This window comes from Tiliqua scincoides, chromosome 4, assembly GCF_035046505.1.
Source record: "Tiliqua scincoides isolate rTilSci1 chromosome 4, rTilSci1.hap2, whole genome shotgun sequence".
Lineage (NCBI taxonomy): Eukaryota > Metazoa > Chordata > Lepidosauria > Squamata > Scincidae > Tiliqua > Tiliqua scincoides.
Genome location: NC_089824.1, coordinates 14687237 through 14709808, shown reverse-complemented (window position 1 = coordinate 14709808; position 22572 = coordinate 14687237). Strand labels below are relative to the sequence as shown.

The 22572-nt window shown below is 44.9% G+C and overlaps 1 protein-coding gene across 3 annotated transcripts in view; it reads left to right on the top strand.

Annotated features, from left to right (window-relative positions):
* ZHX2 (zinc fingers and homeoboxes 2) overlaps nucleotides 1-22142 on the top strand; it is a 54014-nt gene extending 31872 nt beyond the window's left edge. For 2 of the 3 annotated variants that reach the window (XM_066626168.1, XM_066626170.1), the window contains exons 2-3: nucleotides 15456-18019; nucleotides 20944-22142. In XM_066626168.1, the coding sequence (XP_066482265.1) occupies nucleotides 15613-18015 (2403 nt within the window). In that variant the 5' untranslated portion in view covers nucleotides 15456-15612 and the 3' untranslated portion in view covers nucleotides 18016-18019; nucleotides 20944-22142. Of the gene's footprint in view, nucleotides 1-3126; nucleotides 3413-15455; nucleotides 18020-20943 lie in introns of all 3 variants that reach the window. The other variant, XM_066626169.1, reaches the window with a different exon arrangement.
* The last annotated feature ends 430 nt before the right edge of the window (nucleotides 22143-22572 follow it).

Here is a 22572-nt window from a genome sequence, read left to right as displayed (position 1 = left end):
GACCCAGGATAGGTCTTTGGTCCAGGCCCCCCAGCAATCCAGCTTTTAAGCACTGAATACCAGAACCAAAGGGATGGGAACTGAGGTAGAGAGAGACTAACAAACAGGGAATTAAGGTGAATGGGCTGTGGACTTACGTTTCATTTATTTTGATCCTACCGTTCCTCCAAAGCAGTGATGTTCTTTTGATCTCACAGCACCCTGACCTCTGTGGTCTTCTTTATGGTCTTTGCCTCTTGTGATGTCACTTCCAGCTTCCAGGAGACTCTTCTAGGCTTTGCAACTGTTTCTAGGGTAACTGTGTATAGTAACAAATTGTCCCACTGGCTCTGCTTTGTCACTACAGACAGTTGCCGTAGAAACAGATCCAAAGAACCCAGAAGAGTTTTTTAGCAATTTTGAGCTGCTGTGCTCAAAACTCCCACGGCACACCTGCAGACCTTTCATGGCACACAGCGAAGTGCCAGGGCACACTGGTTGAAAACACAGGCCTACAAAATTGAGGGTCAGAAAAGTTTTTCCCAAACATTATGGTGGTTTGATATGAATTTGGGGTGCCGATTCCAAAAATGGCATCCGTCTTGCCCTATCACGTCTAGTTTTGGAGATACAGTATAGCCTCATTAGTGAATGGTTCAAGCGGCTTCCTCATGAGGCAGCAGTGGTGTAGGCTTCCGTTCCAATCATTGGAATCAGTACCCCAAGATGTTGGCAACCTTCAGTCTCGAAAGACTATGGCAGGGGTGCTCACACTTTTTTGGCTCGAAAGCTACTTTGAAACCCAGCAAGGCCCGGAGATCTACCAGAGTTTTTTTTACAATGTTCGCGCCATCATAACATATAACATTTATGTGTACAATGTATGTTGGTGTACCTTGAGCCCCACTGAGTATAACAGGACTTACTCCTGAGTAGACATGCCTAGGATTAGGCTGTGAGGCTGCAATCCTAGCCACACTTACCTGGGAGTAAGCCCCATTGAGTACAATGGGCCTTACTCCCGGCGTTTCCTCCCAGAGGCACCTGAAGGGAGGGGGTCGGCACTCCGCAATCTACTCATTTTGCCTCGTGATCTACCGGTACATTGCGATCCACCGACTGAGCACCCCTGGGCTATGGTATCGTGCTCTGAATGGTGGTTCTGGAACAGCGTCTAGTGTGGCTGAAAAGGCCAATTCGGGAGTGACAATCCCTTCCACACTGGGAGCAAGTGCAGTCTGTCCCTGGTCTGTCTCCCTGGCTATGGGCCTTCCTTCTTTGCCTCTTAGCCTCAGTCTGTTGGCCAAGTGTCTCTTCAAACTGGGAAAGGCCATGCTGCACAGCCTGCCTCCAAGCAGGCCGCTCAGAGGCCAGGGTTTCCCACTTGTTGAGGTCCACTCCTAAGGCCTTCAGATCCCTCTTGCAGATGTCCTTGTATCACAGCTGTGGTCTACCTGTAGGGCGCTTTCCTTGCATGAGTTCTCCATAGAGGAGTACCCCAAATATACCCAGGAATTGGTGCAACGTTTAAGGAAGCAAAATATGTGTTGGCTTATAAAATCACTGCTCCAAAGCATGTATGTGCTTTGTAGCAACACTATGCCAGGATGGCACACATGATTCTTCCCAGTGCCACTTTATCCTCACAACAGCCTGAGAATAGTGACTGTGAATAGTGACTGGCCCTAGGTCACCCTGTGAGTGTCATGGCTGAGCAGGGAATTGGGTTTCCTGAATCCTCTTCCAACACTGTAACCACTGCACCCCCTTGGCTTTCCATGCTAGAGATTGTGCTGCATTTTGGGGGGTTACATCTCACCATTTCAGAGTTCAGAGAATGGCCCGGTTGATAAGTGGGCTTGTACAATGCCTGAAACTTGCAGCTATCCATATGATGGAGTCAGTCGAAAGTTATCTGAGATACCACTTTACTATAAAAAAAAAAAAGATCAGTGTCCTGGTCGGCAATAATGCCAAAGCAGTGATGAAAGAACAGAAGCCAAGAATGACCATGACCTTTATCTGTCTTTAAACAACTTGTACAAGGGGCAAAGGGGCAAGAATTGTTCTCTGCTTTATATAATTTCTTTCTTCTTCCTTTATGTTAAGAAAAAGAACCCTTACCCTCACATTACAGACAGATCCAAGAACCTTTTATCTCTGCCTTTGCCCTCTTTCCTTTTTTTCTCAGCAAACCTCAATTACAAACCATTGATTTTCAGCTGGCTTGCCCACTGAGAAGGATTGACCTTTCTCCAGTCCTTTTTGTGTTGCTTTGAGGTTGGCAGCAAGCGCAGAGGGCTGGGTTGAAAGATTTCTTCCCCCGTGCCCCCCCCCCAGCAGCCTTTGCCATCCTCTGGCTCTGGGCTTCACCCCTTGAAAGTAATGATCACAGGCACAATTATTAGGGGCCTTTCACTTCAATTGGCTTTTGAACATGCTTGCCTTGGTGGGGTGGAGGAACGAGGTTCTTTTGTTAAAAACCCTTTTGATTTCCAACTTTGGGCTACCTAGAAGAATAATGTGTCCTTTTTTTAAGGGGAAAAAAAGCCATTAGCCTCAAGCCAGGTTTTCTTAGTTGCCCTCCATTAGGACAGAATCACCCCAGAGTTTATTTCCAAAGGGGTTTTCCTATCTGGCGAACCTCTTCTAAACATCGGTATCAAAGAGTCTCCCTTATGTTTTTTACTCTTGGGGCTGGGGGCTTGCCAGCAGCAAGCAGCAAGCAGCAGCCACAAGAGGTGAAAAATGAGCATCATGGTGTGTTGGGAATTGTCAAGCCCAGGTCCTCTTTTGATTCCCTGTCACAAGGAAGCTGAGGTTCTCCGCAGCAAAAATTGCGATCCACCACAGATAACAAGCTGATATGGTGTTTTGCTTACTAGTATCAGTCCAGGACTGGGGAGACCCAGTTTCTAGATGCTGTTTGGCCTTGAAGCTCCCTGGGGAATCTCAGGCCAGCCACCAGTGTGCTAAGTATAGCCCCTCGCTGCACAGTTGCTGTGAGGATAAATTGGAGGAGGGAATAACCCTGCATGCTGGCTTAAGACTGTGGAGGAAGGGCAGGGAAAATGGAATTAATGAATGAATGGTTGGAAGCTGCAGGTGACTTAGAATGCTGCTCCCCTCTTTTTGCATGGAATTAAGTTGCCAGGTCTGGGAACTGCAGTGGCTGAGACTTCGCTTCCCATCTGCCAAACCACAGCTGAGTTCTGCACATGGTGGCTGTGGAGGGTCCAGTTCCAGCACAGACCATTGAAGATCAAAAGGCCAGAGACAGAAGACTGAGGATGGGTAGGGCAGGGCAAGGCTGTTGCTGAGACAACATTGTTCAGGTCAGGGCGGCGAGACCGGAAACACTGCCTGATGCCTCAAGTCTGCCATTCCTCCATTCCTGCACTACAAAAAAGCCAAACTTTCTCCACGTTTCAAGGTGGGTGAAAACAGTTTTATTTTTTTCATGGATTTTGGTGTTTTCCAAAGTTAGAAGTGCAGAAAACGGTGTTATGTGTTTTTATTCCAAGGGCACATTTTTATAAATTATAATTAAAATTTATCATTGCTTTGGAAGTGTACTAGATAGGTGATAGAGGTGGTATAGTGTCAGCGGATGCAGCCTCTTTCATGTGGAGCTGTTAGAGAATGTTAGAACAATGTTAGAGAATGGTTTTATTTTTTCACAGATTTCATAGATTTTTGAGTTTTTGTGTTTTATTTACAAAAATGAGAAGTGCAGAAAGTGTTGTGATGTGTTTTTATTTCATTATCACCCAAAAAAACCTGCCTCTACCCATGCTCCTTGTGCACTCCTGCCAAACCTCAACTCCCACACTTATGGGTTTTATGGCATCACGCAAGGAACAAAATAAGGAGGGGAGTGGCCTGCTTCTCACTCGAGTGAGTGGGAAATAGATCTTTGCAGTGCATGTTGGCGGCAGATTGGAGAGATGTGGTGGTTAAGAACATAAGAACAGCCCCGCTGGATCAGGCCATAGGTCCATCTCACAGCGGCCCACCAAATGCCCCAGGGAGCACACCGGATAACAAGAGACCTGCTTCCTGGTGCCCTCCCTTGCATCTGGCATTCTGACATAACCTGTTTCTAGAATCAGGAGGTTGCACATACACATCATGGCTTGTAACCCCTAATGGATTTTTCCTGCGGAAATTTGTCCAGTCCCCTTTTAAGTGGTAAGTGGTGGAAGAACTTACCACCGGGAGCTCTCACCATTCATCCCCCAGCACTGCAGCCCCATACTGACTGATACTGGTCCCCCAGCACCAGTGCTGTGCCACGACCTCTGACATAAAAGAGCTTTATGGCACTTTTTTGCAACAGTTGGGCCAGCATAGCTAGCGCAGCACCGTCACCGCAGCTCATAGGATTGGGTCCTAAATCTCTCATTAATTGGTTAATGTCCGGCAAGTTTAATATGTCTGTTTGGACTTCGAAACCTGGAAAATAAAATAATCAGATGTTGCTCTCTTTTTAAAAACCACTGAATTGAGTCTTTCGTGTTAAACTCAGTGACTCTCAGCCAAATGCATGAACTGTTTCAAATGAAAAGCACTGTGTTTTAGTTGATGATAGGGAAGTTTTCTGTGATGCGTTGCCTGTGATGATTCATTCCATAACTGTTTGGAGCTGTCATCAGTGAGTGATGTACATATATATGTGAATAGGCCTGGATGGACTCCTGTTGCATGTCTCTCAAGGACAGAATTCAATTTTTCTCTCTGCCAATTGTGTGCCTTGGATGATCAAAACCAGCTATTCCCAGTGCCATCCTACTACCTCCTACCCTTCTATCTTCTTGCTTCTTGGTTGTTGCAAGAGGAAGCATCCCATTGTGTTGCCATGGTAAGATCTATTACTTCTTGTCTATGGCTTAGTTCTCACTAAGGTGGTGGTGTCTGGGTTGTACCACTTCTGACTGCATGTTAAAGCTGCCACAGAAAAGTAGATTGTGGGGAGAGGGTGGTGGCAGCGAAGGCAAGGCTAGAATCTTTTCTCCTTGACATTTAGTTTAATATGTATATGAGTTTGTAGTGTGTGAAGGAACATTCACTCATGTGGGCCTCCATCTGCAGCAGTACAGCTCAGACTTGGGTTTATCGTATTGATGAGACTTAGATCTGAGTTTCTAGAATTTTAATAAATTAAAATAAATAGGTCCAGCAGCAATAAAGTCCAGCGAAGTAGTTGTGCTTGTGCAAAGCAGCAAAGTGTTGTGCTACACAGTACCTTAAAGGATCACTGTTTTATAGAGGCAAAAATATGAGAGTTTTTGCCACTATACATATTGTATATGCATAAAAATCTGTGCCAAAGAGAACAAACAAGAATTGTGAGTGTGTTGCAATTGCAAGATGCATTATTTTTTCTGCTTGCTGAATACAAAAACAGTAGCAGCTGTTGGATTCATTGGCTAAGAGATAGGTGTGACTTCTGATGGATTTTGATGGTCTTTCCATGGCTGAGTACCTTGGTGAGCATCAGCAGGTTTCAGTCAACAAGTTGGGACTATCTGTAGCAAGCAGGTCTAACCTTTGGCAGGAAAACAGGATAGGGAAGCAGGTTCGGAGAGAAGGACCAAAAACGTAGTGAGGGCAGTTTGTTTTTGCCCCAACGTGTCTCACTTTATAATTCATACTCATGGACAATCACTATCTCATGTATACACTGATGAGGTCCAGGCTGTCTATGATAAATGAGGAAAGAGGTTGTGGGGGACAGATCTAGAACAGCCCTGCTGGATCAGGCCATAGGTCCATCTAGTCCAGTTTCCTATATCTTCTATATCCCACCAAATGCTTCAGGGAGCACACAAGACAACAGGAGTCCTTCATCCTGGTGTCATCCCTTGCATCTGGCATTCTGAGATAACTCACTTCCAAAATCAGGAGGTTGCACTTACATATTATGTCCTGTAACCCATGATGGACTCTATGGAGCTCTATGGAAACATCAACCCAGTATGTGGCATGAAGAATGCACATTTCCATGCTGGGGTCATTAGGAAAAAGATCAAGAATAAGTCTGCTAATATTATATTGCTCCTAAGCAAATATTTTGCACAGCCACATTTGGAATACTGTTCTCAACTCTGGTCACCACCTCTGAAGATACTGCAGAGCTAGAGAAGGCTCAAAAGAGGGCTTCCCAAATAATCAGAGGGCTTTAGCAGCTTCCTTATAATGGGACTTTTAGCATGGAGGGAGAAAGGTGTGAAGGGGGATCATGATTTAGGACACAATCATATGCTGGTCTTCTCAGAGGTAAGTCCTGTTGTGTTCAGTGGGACTTACTCCCAGAAAAGTGTGAACAGGACTGCAGCCTGGGACTTACAAAATGATGTATGGTGTGGAGAGAGCAGGTGGAGAGGTTTTATCCCTCTATCACAGCACTAGAAGCAGCAGTCACCCAATGAAACTGATAGGCAGGAGATTTGGAATGGACAGAGGTACCTCTTCACAGAGCACATAAATAGTTTGAGAAATTCATTGCTGCAAGATGTGGTGATGGCCTTTAGCTTGGATGGCTTTGAAAGGGTGGACAAACTCATGGAGGACAGATCTGTCAATACTTACTATTTATGATGGCTATGTGCTACTGCTACTGCTGGCTTCAGCAACAATGTTCCTTTGAACACCAGCTGCAGGGGAGCAGTGATGGGAGATGCATATGCCCTTCCCTCCTGCTTTTGTGGATTTCCTACAGGCAGCTGATGGACCATTATGGCAAACAGGATGCTGAACTAGGTGGCTGCATGGACTAATCCTGCAGGGCTTTTCTTACAAAGCAATACCCTTTGAAGAAACAAAGCAATACTCTAGGACAGAATAGTCAAGCACAAACATTATGGCAAAACCTTCAATTACTCAAGTATTCTTGCTGACCCTTTTCTTAGCTCCAATTCTCTGAGGCTTTTCAATGTTGTGTTTTCTACCAGGGCTCTCTAGCAGATCACTGAATAGATAGCAATATACTCAGTCAGCACAGTTTGCAAAACAGAGCCATTTCTATTTTCTTAAGGTGCACGCTAGACTCTCTGTCGATTTCCATTCCAAGCCTTTTAAATTCCCCAGGGAAGGTTATTTTGAAGCAAGAATTCAAGCCTCACCTTTTTCCAGGTGAGGAATGCAAAGAGATGTTTTTTTCATTTCAGGCTGCCCCTCCAACCAATGTTGTCTCTGAAATTTTCAAAAGGATACTTTCAACATGCATCCTGTCTGTTTGAGAGGTAGGGAATGCCTGCTGGAGCGAAAAATGAAAGTAAAAACATTGCACCTAGAATGCCCACACAATTGCTGATGTACACTATAGGGATTTTCTTGGTTGCAATCCTTGGTGATGCTGGAATACATGGAAAATAGGCCAATCTGTCTTTCAATAACATCTTTTAGGGAGGCTGTCTTGTGATCCCACTCAGATCCCTATCCCACTCAGATCCACTCACATCCCTATGGGATGAGGATGGGGAGGTTAGAGAACAACAAGACAAAGGCAGAATAGGAGAAGAAATTGGGAAAGGTAGTGTGATGGGATGTGATAGACGGTTTGGCACAATGAGAGGATGCGGGGACAAAGGAGCGAATAAGCAGCGCATCCTGGGGCATTCTGTGTACAAATGCTTTTATGCGAATGCCCGAAGTCTACGAGCAAAGGTGGGAGAACTGGAATGTCTGGTGAAAATATTGATATAGTGGGCATAACGGAAACCTGGTGGAATGCAGAGAATCAGTGGGATACTGCAATCCCGGACTATAAACTCTACAGGAGGGACAGGCAGGGGCGTGTTGGAGGTGGGGTGGCCGTTTATGTTAAGGAAGGGATAGAATCCAGCAAAGTAGAGATTGAAGGTGGGTCCGACTCCACCGTAGAATCTCTGTGGGTTAAATTACCAGACTTGTGCAGCGATGTAATAATGGGGGTGTGCTATCGTCCTCCAGACCAGAAATCTGATGGGGACCTTGAAATGAGGAAACAGATCAGGGAGGTGACAAGGAGGGACAGGGTTGTAATCATGGGGGACTTCAATTATCCTCATATTGACTGGGTCAATTTGTGTTCTGGTCACGATAAGGAAACCGGATTTCTTGACGTGCTAAATGACTGTGGCTTAGATCAGCTAGTCACGGAACCCATCAGAGGACAGGTGACTCTGGATTTAATATTGTGCGGTACGCAGGACCTGGTTAGAGATGAAAATGTTACTGAGCCATTGGGGAACAGTGATCATGCTGCGATCCGTTTTGACGTGCACGTTGGGGGAAGAATACCAGGCAAATCTCTAACAAAAACCCTTGACTTCCGACGGGCGGACTTCCCTCAAATGAGGAGGCTGGTTAGAAGGAGGTTGAAAGGGAGGGTAAAAAGAGTCCAATCTCTCCAGAGTGCATGGAGGCGGCTTAAAACAACAGTAATAGAGGCCCAGCAGAGGTGTATACCGCAAAGAAAGAAGGGTTCCACTAAATCCAGGAGGGTGCCCGCATGGCTAACCAGCCAAGTTAGAGAGGCTGTGAAGGGCAAGGAAGTTTCCTTCCGTAAATGGAAGTCTTGCCCTAATGAGGAGAATAAAAAGGAACATAAACTGTGGCAAAAGAAATGTAAGAAGGTGATACTGGAGGCCAAGCGAGACTATGAGGAACGCATGGCCAGCAACATTAAGGGGAATAATAAAAGCTTCTTCAAATATGTTTGAAGCAGGAAACCCACCAGAGAAGCGGTTGCCCCTCTGGATGGTGAGGGAGGGAAAGGGGAGATAAAAGGAGACTTAGAGATGGCAGAGAAATTAAATGAGTTTTTTGCATCTGTCTTCACGGCAGAAGACCTCGGGCAGATACCGCTGCCCGAACGGCCCCACCTGACCGAGGAGTTAAGTCAGATAGAGGTTAAAAGAGAAGATGTTTCAGACCTCATTGATAAATTAAAGATCAATAAGTCACCAGGCCCTGATGGCATCCACCCAAGAGTTATTAAGGAATTGAAGAATGAAGTTGCAGATCTCTTGACTAAGGTATGCAACTTGTCCCTCAAAACGGCCATGGTGCCAGAAGATTGGAGGATAGCAAATGTCACGCCTATTTTTAAAAAGGGAAAGAGGGGGGACCCGGGAAACTATAGGCCGGTCAGCCTAACATCCATACCGGGTAAGATGGTGGAATGCCTCATCAAAGATAGGATCTCAAAACACATAGATGAACAGGCCTTGCTGAGGGAGAGTCAGCATGGCTTCTGTAAGGGTAAGTCTTGCCTCACGAACCTTATAGAATTCTTTGAAAAGGTCAACAGGCATGTGGATGCGGGAGAACCCGTAGACATTATATATCTGGGCTTTCAGAAGGCGTTTGACACGGTCCCTCACCAAAGGCTACTGAAAAAACTCCACAGTCAGGGAATTAGAGGACAGGTCCTCTCGTGGATTGAGAACTGGTTGGAGGCCAGGAAGCAGAGAGTGGGTGTCAATGGGCAATTTTCACAATGGAGAGAGGTGAAAAGCAGTGTGCCCCAAGGATCTGTCCTGGGACCGGTGCTTTTCAACCTCTTCATAAATGACCTGGAGACAGGGTTGAGCAGTGAAGTGGCTAAGTCTGCAGACGACACCAAACTTTTCCGAGTGGTGAAGACCAGAAGTGATTGTGAGGAGCTCCAGAAGGACCTCTCCAGACTGGCAGAATGGGCAGCAAAATGGCAGATGCGCTTCAATGTCAGTTAAGTGTAAAGTCATGCACATTGGGGCAAAAAATCAAAACTTTAGATATAGGCTAATGGGTTCTGAGCTGTCTGTGACAGATCAGGAGAGAGATCTTGGGCTGGTGGTGGACAGGTCGATGAAAGTGTCAACCCAATGTGCGGCAGCAGTGAAGAAGGCCAATTCTATGCTTGGGATCATTAGGAAGGGTATTGAGAACAAAACGGCTAGTATTATAATGCCGTTGTACAAATCTATGGTAAGGCTACACCTGGAGTATTGTGTCCAGTTCTGGTCGCCGCATCTCAAAAAAGACATAGTGGAAATGGAAAAGGTGCAAAAGAGAGCGACTAAGTTGATTACGGGACTGGGGCACCTTCCTTATGAGGAAAGGCTACGGCTTTTGGGCCTCTTCAGCCTAGAAAAGAGACGCCTGAGGGGGGACATGATTGAGACATACAAAATTATGCAGGGGATGGACAGAGTGGATAGGGAGATGCTCTTTACACTCTCACATAATACCAGAACCAGGGGACATCCACTAAAATTGAGTGTTGAGCGGGTTAGGACAGACAAAAGAAAATATTTCTTTACTCAGCGTGTGGTTGGTCTGTGGAACTCCTTGCCACAGGATGTGGTGATGGCGTCTAGCCTAGACGCCTTTAAAAGGGGATTGGACAAGTTTCTGGAGGAAAAATCCATTATGGGGTACAAGCCATGATGTGTATGCGCAACCTCCTGATTTTAGAAATGGGTTATGTCAGAATGCCAGATGCAAGGGAGGGCACCAGGATGAGGTTATCTGGTGTGCTCCCTGGAGCATTTGGTGGGCCGCTGTGAGATACAGGAAGCTGGACTAGATGGGCCTATGGCCTGATCCAGTGGGGCTGTTCTTATGTTCTTATGTTCTTATACCTCTGAGGCTCAAAATCTAGCACTTACTCCAGCCGCTAGTTCATTCTAGCCATATTATCTTCTTACAACTGTACACCCATTTAATTTCCATCTCTGCTAATACAGAAGACCTGCATGTTCCAGTTAATGCCAGAGATGAATCTGAGTAATCCTCATGCTGTAGGGTGTGTGTGTGTGTGTGTGTGTGTGTGTGTGTGTTTGAAGGAAGGGGTGGACTTTGTGTCTAAACAAGGAACCTGTTCAAGTAGTGTAATTTATCAAATGCTTTGGAATTTAAAGTGCTTTGCATTCTGCCAGATCAGTGGTGTAGCTAGAGAGGGTGCAAAGCACCATGTTTTGCAGGGAGCCTCACCACTGTGTGCTAGCGGCCCCTTCCCTTCGGACCCATTCTGGGGGGGGGTGCAAAGCGAAGGCGAATGCTGCCATGAGCATCCCTGCAAAACTTAGTGTTTTGCATCCCCTCTCTCTATGCCAGATGCCAAAGGAAGATGGGCTTGCACTGAGGAAGGTGTAATGACAAGGAAACCAAGATGTTTGTAGTAAGTCTCTTTTGATGCTGGAAGCATCAGTACATCTGAATTACTGTGGATGTCGGAGATAGCAAAATAAGCTGCATTGTAAACAACTGACAAATGTTTGAAATGCTGATAAACTCTTTCTTAAAGACGACAAATTAAATGATTGAGGATTTGTGAGGTTTGGGCTGTTTTCTGATTCTCTTAGGATCGTAGTTGGCATTTTGGCTTTTCTCATTCTATTTTTTTAAATTGCTCAGGAATGAAGTCCTTAAGCACAGAACATATTTGGCTCTAGTGTGGAAGAGCAAAATTACTTATTTCACTTCCCAGTCAATTACAGAAGACAGGGAAAAAAATGGCAGATAGAACTTACGTTGTGCGTTGTCAGCCAAGGGCGATTCTTTCTTTATCCTTGGATTACCTTCTAGTATATAAACAACTTCATGAGTTTTTATGTCCATTTCTAGTGAACTTTCAAAATTCTGTAATTCCTTTTTAAATACGATAATAAACAACCTAAACAGGCAATGGCAGAGTGCCAGAAATATCATAGTTTGCTGTGTAGACTTCTAGTTCCTGATATCGGTTTTGCATATCTTCATTACAAGAACCTTGCTTGTACCTGCTCTCTGTTGGCAAAATGCATTCTTCAGGAGAAAACATTGTGCTAAAACGGAGGGTAGGGCAGTATGGGTGTGCCAAATGAGGGATGGGAGTGGAGTGGAAAGTAGAATAATACCTTCATTAAGACCAGCTAAAAATATTACAGTGCAATCAGCAGGCTTCCAAATTATTCAGAAGAGTTCTGGAGAACTCGAATGCTTGCAGCCATTTTCCAATACAGGACCAAATCAAGTTGTATTTTTGTTGGTCCTAATACACGTAATGTACCACTTTGGGTTTTTTTTCCCCCCTAACGGACCTACACAGCTCTCTTTGATCATGGGGAAGGATTCCTCATGGGGGGAACAAGAGAATTTCATGTGGTTGATGGGTCAGAGGGAAAATGGCAAAGGAGAAACTAGGGGGTGCTTTGGTTGCCATCTTGCAGGGTTGAGAGAGGTTAGGTTGTGGGCTGGTTCATTCATCTGTCTTCATCAGTTGATTTCTCATCACAACACAACCACTTGATGTCCAAGAACTGCATTAACCCTATTGAAATGCACTGTGTTTGAGGAAGATGTCAAAAGTTCTTTCAGCAACATTTGATCTGCAATAGTTCATTCGCACATACAAGTAATCACTGCGATACAAGGACATCTGCAAGACGGATCTGAAGGCCTTAGGAGTGGACCTCAACAAGTGGGAAACCCTGGCCTCTTAGCGGCCTGCTTGGAGGCAGGCTGTGCAGCATGGCCTTTCCCAGTTTGAAGAGACACTTGGCCAACAGTCTGAGGCAAAGAGGCAAAGAAGGAAGGCCCATAGCCAGGGAGACAGACCAGGGACAGACTGCACTTGCTCCCGGTGTGGAAGGGATTGTCACTCCCGAATCGGCCTTTTCAGCCACATTAGACGCTGTTCCAGAACCACCATTCAGAGCGCGATACCATAGTCTTTCGAGACTGAAGGTTGCCAACACACACAAGTAATCATTTCTTGCTACAGTCATCAAGTGATGAGCATGCGTGTGAGAACTGGCCCTGTCCATCTGCACAGACTTATCCCACAACCCCAGGGCTGTGCACTCAGGGCATGGCATATTTAAAGAGCTGCTTGGACTCCATTGTGTTCTGGTCATTAATAGCATTGTATTTGTCATTAATGTTTGAGAAAAAGTGAATGCATGCATGCAGTTATTCATTGCATCTTTATACATTTCATATGTTATGTATTTTTATTTATTTATGAAGGAGAAGGGGGGAAAAATAGAAAACTGAAAAACACAATTACAATGCAAGTTGCGAAAGTGCTTCTGGGACTGTCTCACATGTGGAATTATTCCAATACAGAGATTATATCCAGATAGGGGGGAAAAGTACATTGTTGAAGCTGCCGTAGTTTGAGTTTGTGCATCTAGCCCTGTACTGTTTAATTGACAACAGCTCTTCAGAGGCCTTTTCCCAGCTCTACTACCCAAAAATCTTTTAAGGGGAGATGCCTCTGCCAGTCCTTGGCACCAAACACAGTCATGGAACCTTCAGCGGACAAGCCATTCCCCGTATATTGGAGATGGCACATACTGAATACGGAAAACATTCATGCTACGTGCATCAGTTTCTTGTACTGAAACAATGCTTAGCTCTAGGTGGATTTGGTTCTGTGTTGGAAAACGGCTTCCAAACCATGACACAGGAAGACTCATACCATCTTCAGTCTTTACAGCAGGGGTGCTCAATAGGTGGATCGCGATCTACTGGTAGATCGCGAGGCAAAATGAGTAGATCGCGGAGTGCCGACCCCCCCCTTCAGGTGCCTCTGGGAAGAAACACAGGGAGTAAGGCCCATTGTACTCAATGGGGCTTACTCCCAGGTAAGTGTGGCTAGAATAGCAGCCTCACAGCCTAATCCTAGGCATGTCTACTCAGGAGTAAGTCCTGTTATACTCAGTGGGGCTCAAGGTACACCAATATACATTGTACGCATAAATGTTATATGTTATGATGGCGCTAACATTGTAAAAAAGACTCTGGTAGATCTCCGGGCCTTGCTGGGTTTCAAAGTAGCTCTTGAGCCAAAAAAGTGTGAGCACCCCTGCTTTACAGTATACTGCTTTGTTGTTCTTGTAGGAAAAGTGTTTCCAATGTAACAGCCCTTAGATTACCGATAAGGCCTTGCACAGAGAAATAGCTTGTGGCTATTCAGCCTTTTTTGTGCAAAGATACAGGAAATATAAAAAGCAGAGAATTAGGGAGCATGTTTCTATTCCCAGTTTGCTGAGATCTTACAATACCCTTGTAAGGCAGGGAATCTAGACAAGGAAAAAAACAGTCATCCTGTTTCCAAAACTAAACTGAATCTGAAACACCACAGAGAATCGGGTCCTCTTCATACTTTTCCTGTACCATTAGAAATTGCTCTTCCATGGATGCTCAGGAAGCAGACACCAAATACGTCATTGTCCAGCAACGTATCCACCAGTAACCAGCCAGCTATCTTTGGGAAACTGAGAAGCAGGACATGAAAGTAAAGCTAGCTGAAACTTTGGAGGGAAGGCCACTCTGTTTGAAGAAGTAAACAGCTCCATCAGGAGAATCAGTGTCGCTTTAAAACTGCCATTTACAAGCATAGCGCCTTGACAGGATGTTTCTGTTTGAAACCTAACAGGGAGGCAGCCCTGATCTTCACTGGCATCCCTTATAAAAGACTCTCAAATTTAATATGGCAGCCACTCCCAAGCCTTAAGGTTAGATTCTTCCAGGATCTGGCCTATGTGGCCTTTGTTGGCTATAAGAACAGACCGGTAGCTTCAGGGTATGTTGGGTGAAGCTTATTTGCTATATTGATATGCATTCATCCTAGATAAGATCTGACTGTCATATCCCAAAGCTTGACATTCTGAACAGCGGGACACCTTGGCTTCCCAGAGGGATATTGGCAGTGAGGATTTGGTCAGGCATGAAAAGGCCAGAAGCACTAGAATGGTTTTGCTCAACTGAGAGCAAGAGACAAACACTGCCTCAATTGCCTTGAAATGCATTCATCCTGTTTATCCTGAATTGGACCATAGCTCAGTGGAAGAGTAGCTGCTTTGCATGCAGAAGCTCCCAGGTTCAGTCCCCACATCTGAAACTGTGGCAAGTTGCCACCAGTTAAGCATGAGCTAGACAGACTTATAGAGCCAATGCTCTGACTTGGTATTAGACAACTTCATATACAGTTGTGTGTCACTGAACGACTTTCCAACCAGCAGCAGACCATATACTGTATATGACAGTTTCATCTATTTGCTGTACAGTAACTTATTTACAGTAGCTTAAAATGCATAAAAGTGTATCTTTGGTGTGGTGGTAGTATCGTCTTCACTAGGAGCCCCCAAAGGCATCTTCTGGTTTGGAAGGCAAGTTTTTATGCATTTTCACATAATGATGAAGTTGTTTAACAATGGGGTTTGGAGAAGCTACACATAGCCTATACTCAGAACTGGGTTTGCTCCAGTCCTAGGCAACATGCTGTCTAGTACACTACACTTGTTTCTTTTGCAAAGGCCCCTGACTCCCTTGGTCAGTGCCAAGCAAAGAGGGATGGTTTCTTCTTGGCACAAAGGTGAACCAAGATGGAATAGTAGAAGAATACAAAAGGACAGGAATGAAGTAGCTTGTAGCTGAAGATAATGTGGTGGTGATGGACAACCAATGTTGGAAGAAGCGAGGTGTGTGGATGTTTGATGTTGTGTGTGTTGTTTTTCCAGGTGTAATGCCGCCCAGTTCTTGATGGCCAGAGCTGAAGGCCATGGCTAATGCTAGAATTCTTTAAGATCTATCCTGGGCAACACCACCTGAGAGCATCTTTGGAACACGTCAAAGAGGAGAAGAGGGTGCTGCTACAGAAACAATTGCACATCAACCATGGCGAGCAAGAGGAAGTCAACAACTCCATGTATGGTGCGAGCACCTGAAGCCACAGAGCAGGAGGGGCCCAAGGACTGCACTGCAGGGAGGGCACCTGGCAGTCCAGAGCAGGACTTGAGAGACGGTTTGGCTGCCGGTAAGGAAAACTGTGAAAATGACTGTGAGGTGATAGAAGGGAAATCTTCTCCAGCCAACCCAGCAAGGAAACCTCTTGGTGGTTACGAATGTAAGTATTGCCCCTATTCCACGCAGAACCTGAACGAATTCACAGAACACATAGACACCCAACACCCCAACGTTATCCTCAACCCCCTTTACGTGTGTGCCGAATGTAACTTTACCACCAAAAAGTACGATTCCTTATCGGAACACAACACCAAACTCCACCCGGGAGAGAACAACTTTAGGCTTAAGTTAATCAAACTGAACAATCAGACTGTCCTAGAGCAGTCCATTGAGGCAACAAACAACCCAGCTGCGGCGGACACGGCCAAGTATGAGGTGCTTCCTCTTGGGGAAAGCAGCACAAATAAAGCAACATCAGGTATGAACACTGGGAAGCCTAAAGGGGAGGCTAAGAAAATTTCCATAGACACCAGTCTGGATGGGATTCCCCATCTCGTAACGGAAACCACTGAGCCTATCACATGTATCAACGGTGCCGAGTTTCTCCAGGATGTCCTGGCCCACGTGATGCCCTCTGTGCAGCTGCCGCCGAATATCAACCTAGTTCCCAAAGTCCCTGTACCACTCAATAGTACCAAGTACAATTCCGCACTGGACACTAATACAACTATGATCAATTCCTTCAACAAGTTTCCATACCCAACGCAGGCAGAGTTGTCGTGGCTGACGGCGGCATCCAAACACCCAGAGGAACAAATCCGAATCTGGTTTGCGACTCAGCGCTTGAAACATGGCATTAGCTGGTCGCCAGAAGAGGTGGAAGAGGCAAGGAAGAAGATGTTCAACGGCACCATCCAACCAGCACCCCAGACCATCACTGTTTTGCCAGCTCAAGTCACTGCCACAAAGATGCCACAACCCCTTATCCAGACAGCTGTGCCTTGCCAGATACTCAGTCAGACTGGCCTAGTTTTGACCCAAGTATCAAATGGATCAAATGTTTCACCAATTGCTCTTGCCGTCACTTCCAATCAAGGGCAAAAACGGGCCCCACAGACCCAGTTGGCTGTCCCAGAAACCAAGCGTCCATATGTCGTCCCTGCGGAAGCCTTGCCCAAACAGAATACTCCCGCTACCCCTACGAGTACAGGTACAGCGCCAATGTCTGCTGTGCCACTGACACCATCAAATGACCGCAAGAAGACCAAGGAACAGATCGCAGCCTTGAAGGAGAGCTTTGTAGTCAGCCAGTTTCCTGATAATACAGAAATTTACAGGCTGATAGAAGTCACAGGTCTCTCTAGAAGTGAGATCAAGAAGTGGTTCAGTGACCACCGATACCGAAGTCAACGGGGAATTGTCCACATCACAAGCGAATCCATAGCCAAGGACCAGATTGCTCTTGCAACTGCACGGCAGGGGCAGACCTACAGCCCAGACCTCACCCTTCAGAAGTTCAGAGGAAAAACTCAAGAGCAGCTTAGAATTCTTGAGGAAAGTTTCCTTAAGAGCTCTTTCCCCACCCAAAGTGAGTTAGAAAGACTCAGGACTGAAGCCAAGATGAGCAGAAGAGAGGTCGATTCCTGGTTTGCTGAGCGAAGAAAGCTCAGGGATAACATGGAACAAGCTGTTCTGGATTCAATGGGGTCAAGCCTGCAGAATAAGGACCAGGGAGCTTCTAATGGTGCAGTAAGTCGAACAGAGCCATATAATATCTCCAAGGCACCAACATCCTTTTCCCGGTGCTCCACAGCATTTGCCACAAGTAGCCAAGAGCAGGTCCACCTACTGAAGAGCACCTTTGCAAGAACTCAGTGGCCATCACCCCAGGAGTACGATGAGCTGGCAGCTCAAACAGGGCTCACTAGGACTGAAATAGTTCGCTGGTTCAAGGAGAACAGGAGCTCTCTAAGAACTGGGACATTAAAATGGTTAGACCAATACCAGCAGCTGAACGTCACGGATGGATATAACATCACGCAGGAGCCAAAACCCACTCGGAGTCTGAAGAACAGTAATGATGTGGTCCGTCCATCTAACAAGGACCATCCACAATTGGGGAAGCAGGATGTGGAGGGTTTAGAGAGGTCAAAAAACAGCCAAGACAATGATGAGAACCAGAATGCTGGACATGTAGGTTGGGTGGACCTCGCCATAGAAGATGAAGATGATGATGATGCTTCGGACTGTATAGACAACTGGAGCCAAACGGTGCCTGAAGGCAAAGCAGACTTTGATTCTGAAAGTATATCCGGTGATAACTCTCACACCTAGACAGGTAATGATGCTGGCATTCTCAGCCTGATTTTTCACCCTAGCTGTTATTTATGTAAGACTGCAATCCTATATACATTTACCTGGGAGTAGGTTCCATTGAACTCAGTGGGGCTTACTTCGACACACACACACGTAGGATCGTGCTGCAAGTTGCTTTTCTGCTAAAGGTCTCCAACGTGGTGAACGACTCGGAAACAATGACAAACTGAGCAAGCATCAAATGCACAAGCCTAGATTGTAACAAAATCCCTTTGAGTACATAGAAACCAAGCCACCAAAAGCAAGCTAGCAGCAACTCCATGGGTGGGTTCAGACTGTCATCTAAATCAGTGCTACCCACCGTAGTGATCCGCAAACCAGTGCTGGTCTGCAAGGCACTGGCTGTTGGTTCATGGCAAATTTCCAGAAAAGAATCGTAGTAATATGGCACAGATGTGATACCAATCCCTGGCATGTTGGGCAAAAAAAACCACCGGTCTACCACATCATATAGTTTGAGAAACACTGATCTAAACTACAGTTGAAATCATCACAAATGGGGCTGGGAGATTCACCTGGTCATCCTCTCCCCGCCCCACGCACTTCCACTTTCAGTTCTGATTCAGTTCAGGCAATCTAAGATGTTCATGAATGAAAGTAGTGGTTCTCAAACTTATCATCACCGAGACCCACTTTTTAGAATGACAGTCTGCCAGGACCCACCAGGAGTTATGTCATTAACCTGGAAGTGATGTCATGGCCAGAAGGGACATCGATTTTTGCTTCAGGCTGAAGCTGCAGTCAGCCAAAGTTCCCATTACACAGCACACTCGTGCTGTTATTTTGCATAGCTCAGAATTCAAACATTCGAGCTCAAAAGTCAAAGCAGAACACAAGCTTGGATCCTTCTCCAACCACGCAGCCTCCCTCCCCCTTCCAGCATCCCATCTTCCCCCCTATTCAGAGCGAAGCACCATGTGTCTCTCCCACCGGGAGCCTGTTCTGCCCAGCAGCTTTGTACCCTGTATTTTCAGTTCTGTATTTTCAATGGTGTCTGAGCTAGGTGCTATGCGACTCACCTGAGATCAGCTAGTGGTTCCCAAAACACCGATTTAGATCAAAGTCATCAGATCAAAACAGGAGAAAATTGCTTCTCCCCAAAGGCACAATGAAACAAGATAGCGATGGCCAATTATTTAAGACAAACTTTGCATGTGAAGAAACATTTCGTCCAGTTTGAATAGTTGTTTTAGCAGAATCCCAGTCACTTTCTGTAGTGTTTTCAGTAGGAAAAGTGACTTCCCATTTATTATCCTTACAACAACCTTGTGAGGTTGTTACCCTGATAGATGGAGTCACAGAGTCCGATAAAAAGCAACTTCCCAAGATCATTGAAAGTCCATGGCTATACTGGAACTTGAATTATGGTCCATCATATAAACATACCCATATTTGACTTTGCACTGGAGAAAAATCCAGAAGAACTGAATTAAAATATTTCATGTTTTCAGCTATTCTGGTATCACTGGCCTTCCACTCACATTCGCACTTCTCATTGCTGGAAATATAAACAGACACCCTCTAGTGAAACAGAACTCCAGCATGCTTGAAATTATCTTGTGCTGCTGGGCCATAATTAAGGGTTAGATGCACAAGTCCACAGAAATCATTTACTCTACAGGACATTGTGGTCTTGAGGTTAAGAATACAATTATCTGTCAGTGTTGTTTATTATTATTCAGAATATTTATATACTGCTTTTCCACAAAAAGTAGTTCACAAAGTAGTTAACACGATACTCATAGATTTCTGAACATTTTAACTCTGTCTTTAATTGTTTTTATTGTAGGACTACTTAAGGAATCGCATAGGGCCAGGGTACCAGCGTAGAAATTTCAAAAAATTCAAAGCATTTGGCATTGGAATCCTCATGTTAACTATTAGTTAATGAAGTACTGGCTCAGATTATGCTTTTCCATCCAATTGGTCCCACATATTTAAAGACAAACATGCTCACAGCATGGGCACACTCATGTTTGGGCCAGTTTCCTTAATCCTAGGAGGCAATGATGATCCATCTAAATCCCCCTCCCCGTCTCCTCCATATGATTATGAAGACTTCTCTGGACATAAGGGAGGAGGTCAGGAAATGCCCACTGCACTAGTGCTCATTAAAACACGTGGGGTTAGTCTGGGCAATCACATAAGATGCAAACCTGGACTAAGGCAGGGTCAGAACATGGAGAAAGAAAAGGGGTATAGAGACAAAGTGAACAATGGGATAAGTATTTATAATGAATTCGTATCCAAATTAATACAGGTCAGGGCCTGCAAGTTTGACCCACTTCAGGTTCCAACCTGGACATTACCAGAAGAGGGCTGAGGCCAGGAAAGCTGCAGGCCTCAGACCACCTCACAGGTGTGGATGCTGGCACCCACCTGCAGTTTTTGGCACCCATCGGGGGTGGGGGTGGTTCTGGGAACAGAACCCCTGCAGAATGCCAAGGTCAGACTGTATTCTCAATAATATTAGTGGGAAAGTTCCTTTTTATGAAAAAAAAATGTTGTTCCAGATATGAGCAAACTTACACATTAAACTTAAGAAGGCAACCCCCTCTTTAAACATGCAGGTTTTGAGCATTTTTGCTTTTAAAACTCTTGAATCCTAATGAAGTTGCTTCATACCAAGTTAGACCATTGGTCCTTACTGGCAGAAGCTCCTCAAGGTTTCAGATGCATGGCCTTCCTAGTCCTACCTGAAGATGCCAGGGACTGATGGGGTCTTCTGCATGTGAAACAGGTGCTTTACAGGGTCTCTTTGCCCTAACCATCTTTTGCCCTCTAGCCGAAAAAAGCAGGAAGGTGGTTGTTTAAAAAACATCACAAATGTGCAATTTCACACTTGTATGTAGTATTGTAAGAACTGTATTTTTTTCTTTTTCATAGGCATATCCATCAACCCTTTAAGCCTCTCTTTCAACTCTAATCTTGGGCATATGCTGGTGCTGACCCTAGGATCAATCCTTGTTTTCAGAAACAGGATATCCGATGAGTTTTGGCCATAGAATCAAATATGGCAACACCACCACAGTGAAGAAGAGACAAGCCGGTGGAGCACTGCAGCAAGTTTCACAGTGCCAAAGTCCTACTGCAAGATTTTTTTTTAAGGGCTCATCCATGTTACATAGATTCTCTCTCTAGTGTCCTTCATGCTTGCCTCTTGTATGCATACTGCAGCCTTCGGCATACACATCATTGTGTATACTTACATTGGCACCATGGAGACCTTTTGTGGTTGATGCATAAGATCCAAATAATTGCTGTCTCAAGGTTGCATTTTTGTTTTTTTAAATAAAGATCTTGTAACCACTATTTTTATTCACATTGACTGGAACCATTTGAACCTTTTCAGCCTACTGCATCCCTTTCTAGTGATGGCCACTCGTCTCCAGAGGAGAGATTCTCCATCTCAATACACTTCACCAAATTCATTCAGGGTTGGTTCATCATTGGGCCCTCTTAATAGACATTGGGTTGGCAGCTGGCTAAGTTGTGTTCCCCTGCCTGCAAAAAGAGCCCCTCTCCATCACAGCAGGAGAGCAGCTCTCGTCACACATCCTGTATTTCACCTTTTTGCCAAAATGTCTGGACTGCAGAACTCCAGAGATCATTGCTAGTACACTTTTGATTGTTCCACACACCTTTTTCTACCATGCAATTCTGTTGGGGGGGGGGGGAGAGACTTTACAATGGAGGACTTAAGCATCTTTATAACTGAACTTGTTCGTAATTCTTTATTGGTGCATAGACAGAGACACTATCTTATTTTTGTCAGCTTTTTGAACTTAGATGCTGTAGTGTGCAACAGGACAGGTCTTGTGAATCCTTGCCACTAAGTTTCTAGTTTGTTTCTAGGTCCCTGAGTGCACTTTTGTTCTTCAAAATAACTGCTGAGAGAGGAAGAGGAAAGAGACAACTCTGTCTTGCATAAACTTTAAAAGGCAGTTTGCTCAGTTGGAGAGACATTTTCCTGCCCCATATATACTGCACAAGTGAATGCAAGGGAGTTTGAATAAAAACAACTTTTCTAACTTTTTGCTTGTTTGTTGTAACTCAATAAAACAAAGGCTTAATGTTTTTGGTAAGCTTTTCTTCTTGTGTGTTTTTATAAAAATCAATCTTTGTGCACAGGAACCCATTTTATCCTTTGTAATCTCACTGCTTGCCAACATCAAATGCAACTAAGGGTTTTCTCTTCCATGTTAAGTGATGACTTGAAGAAAAGAAAAATTGTATCCAGGAAGAGGTGAACTCTACTACTGTTCACAATATTTCCCAGTCTATTTCATGGAAACTGAAAGCCTGCCACGGTCAGACACATGTCTATTCCATATGTATATGTTCAAAAGTATCCAGTTAAAACAAGAAAACAAATATTTTTGAACAGTCAGACACAAGTCAAATATAAGAAACCAGCGGTAAAAAACAAAAAGCACCAAACTCTCAAAACTGCATAAGTTCAACTTAGAATACTGAGCAAACAGTATGACCTTAGCCTGGAATCTGAAACTGTAA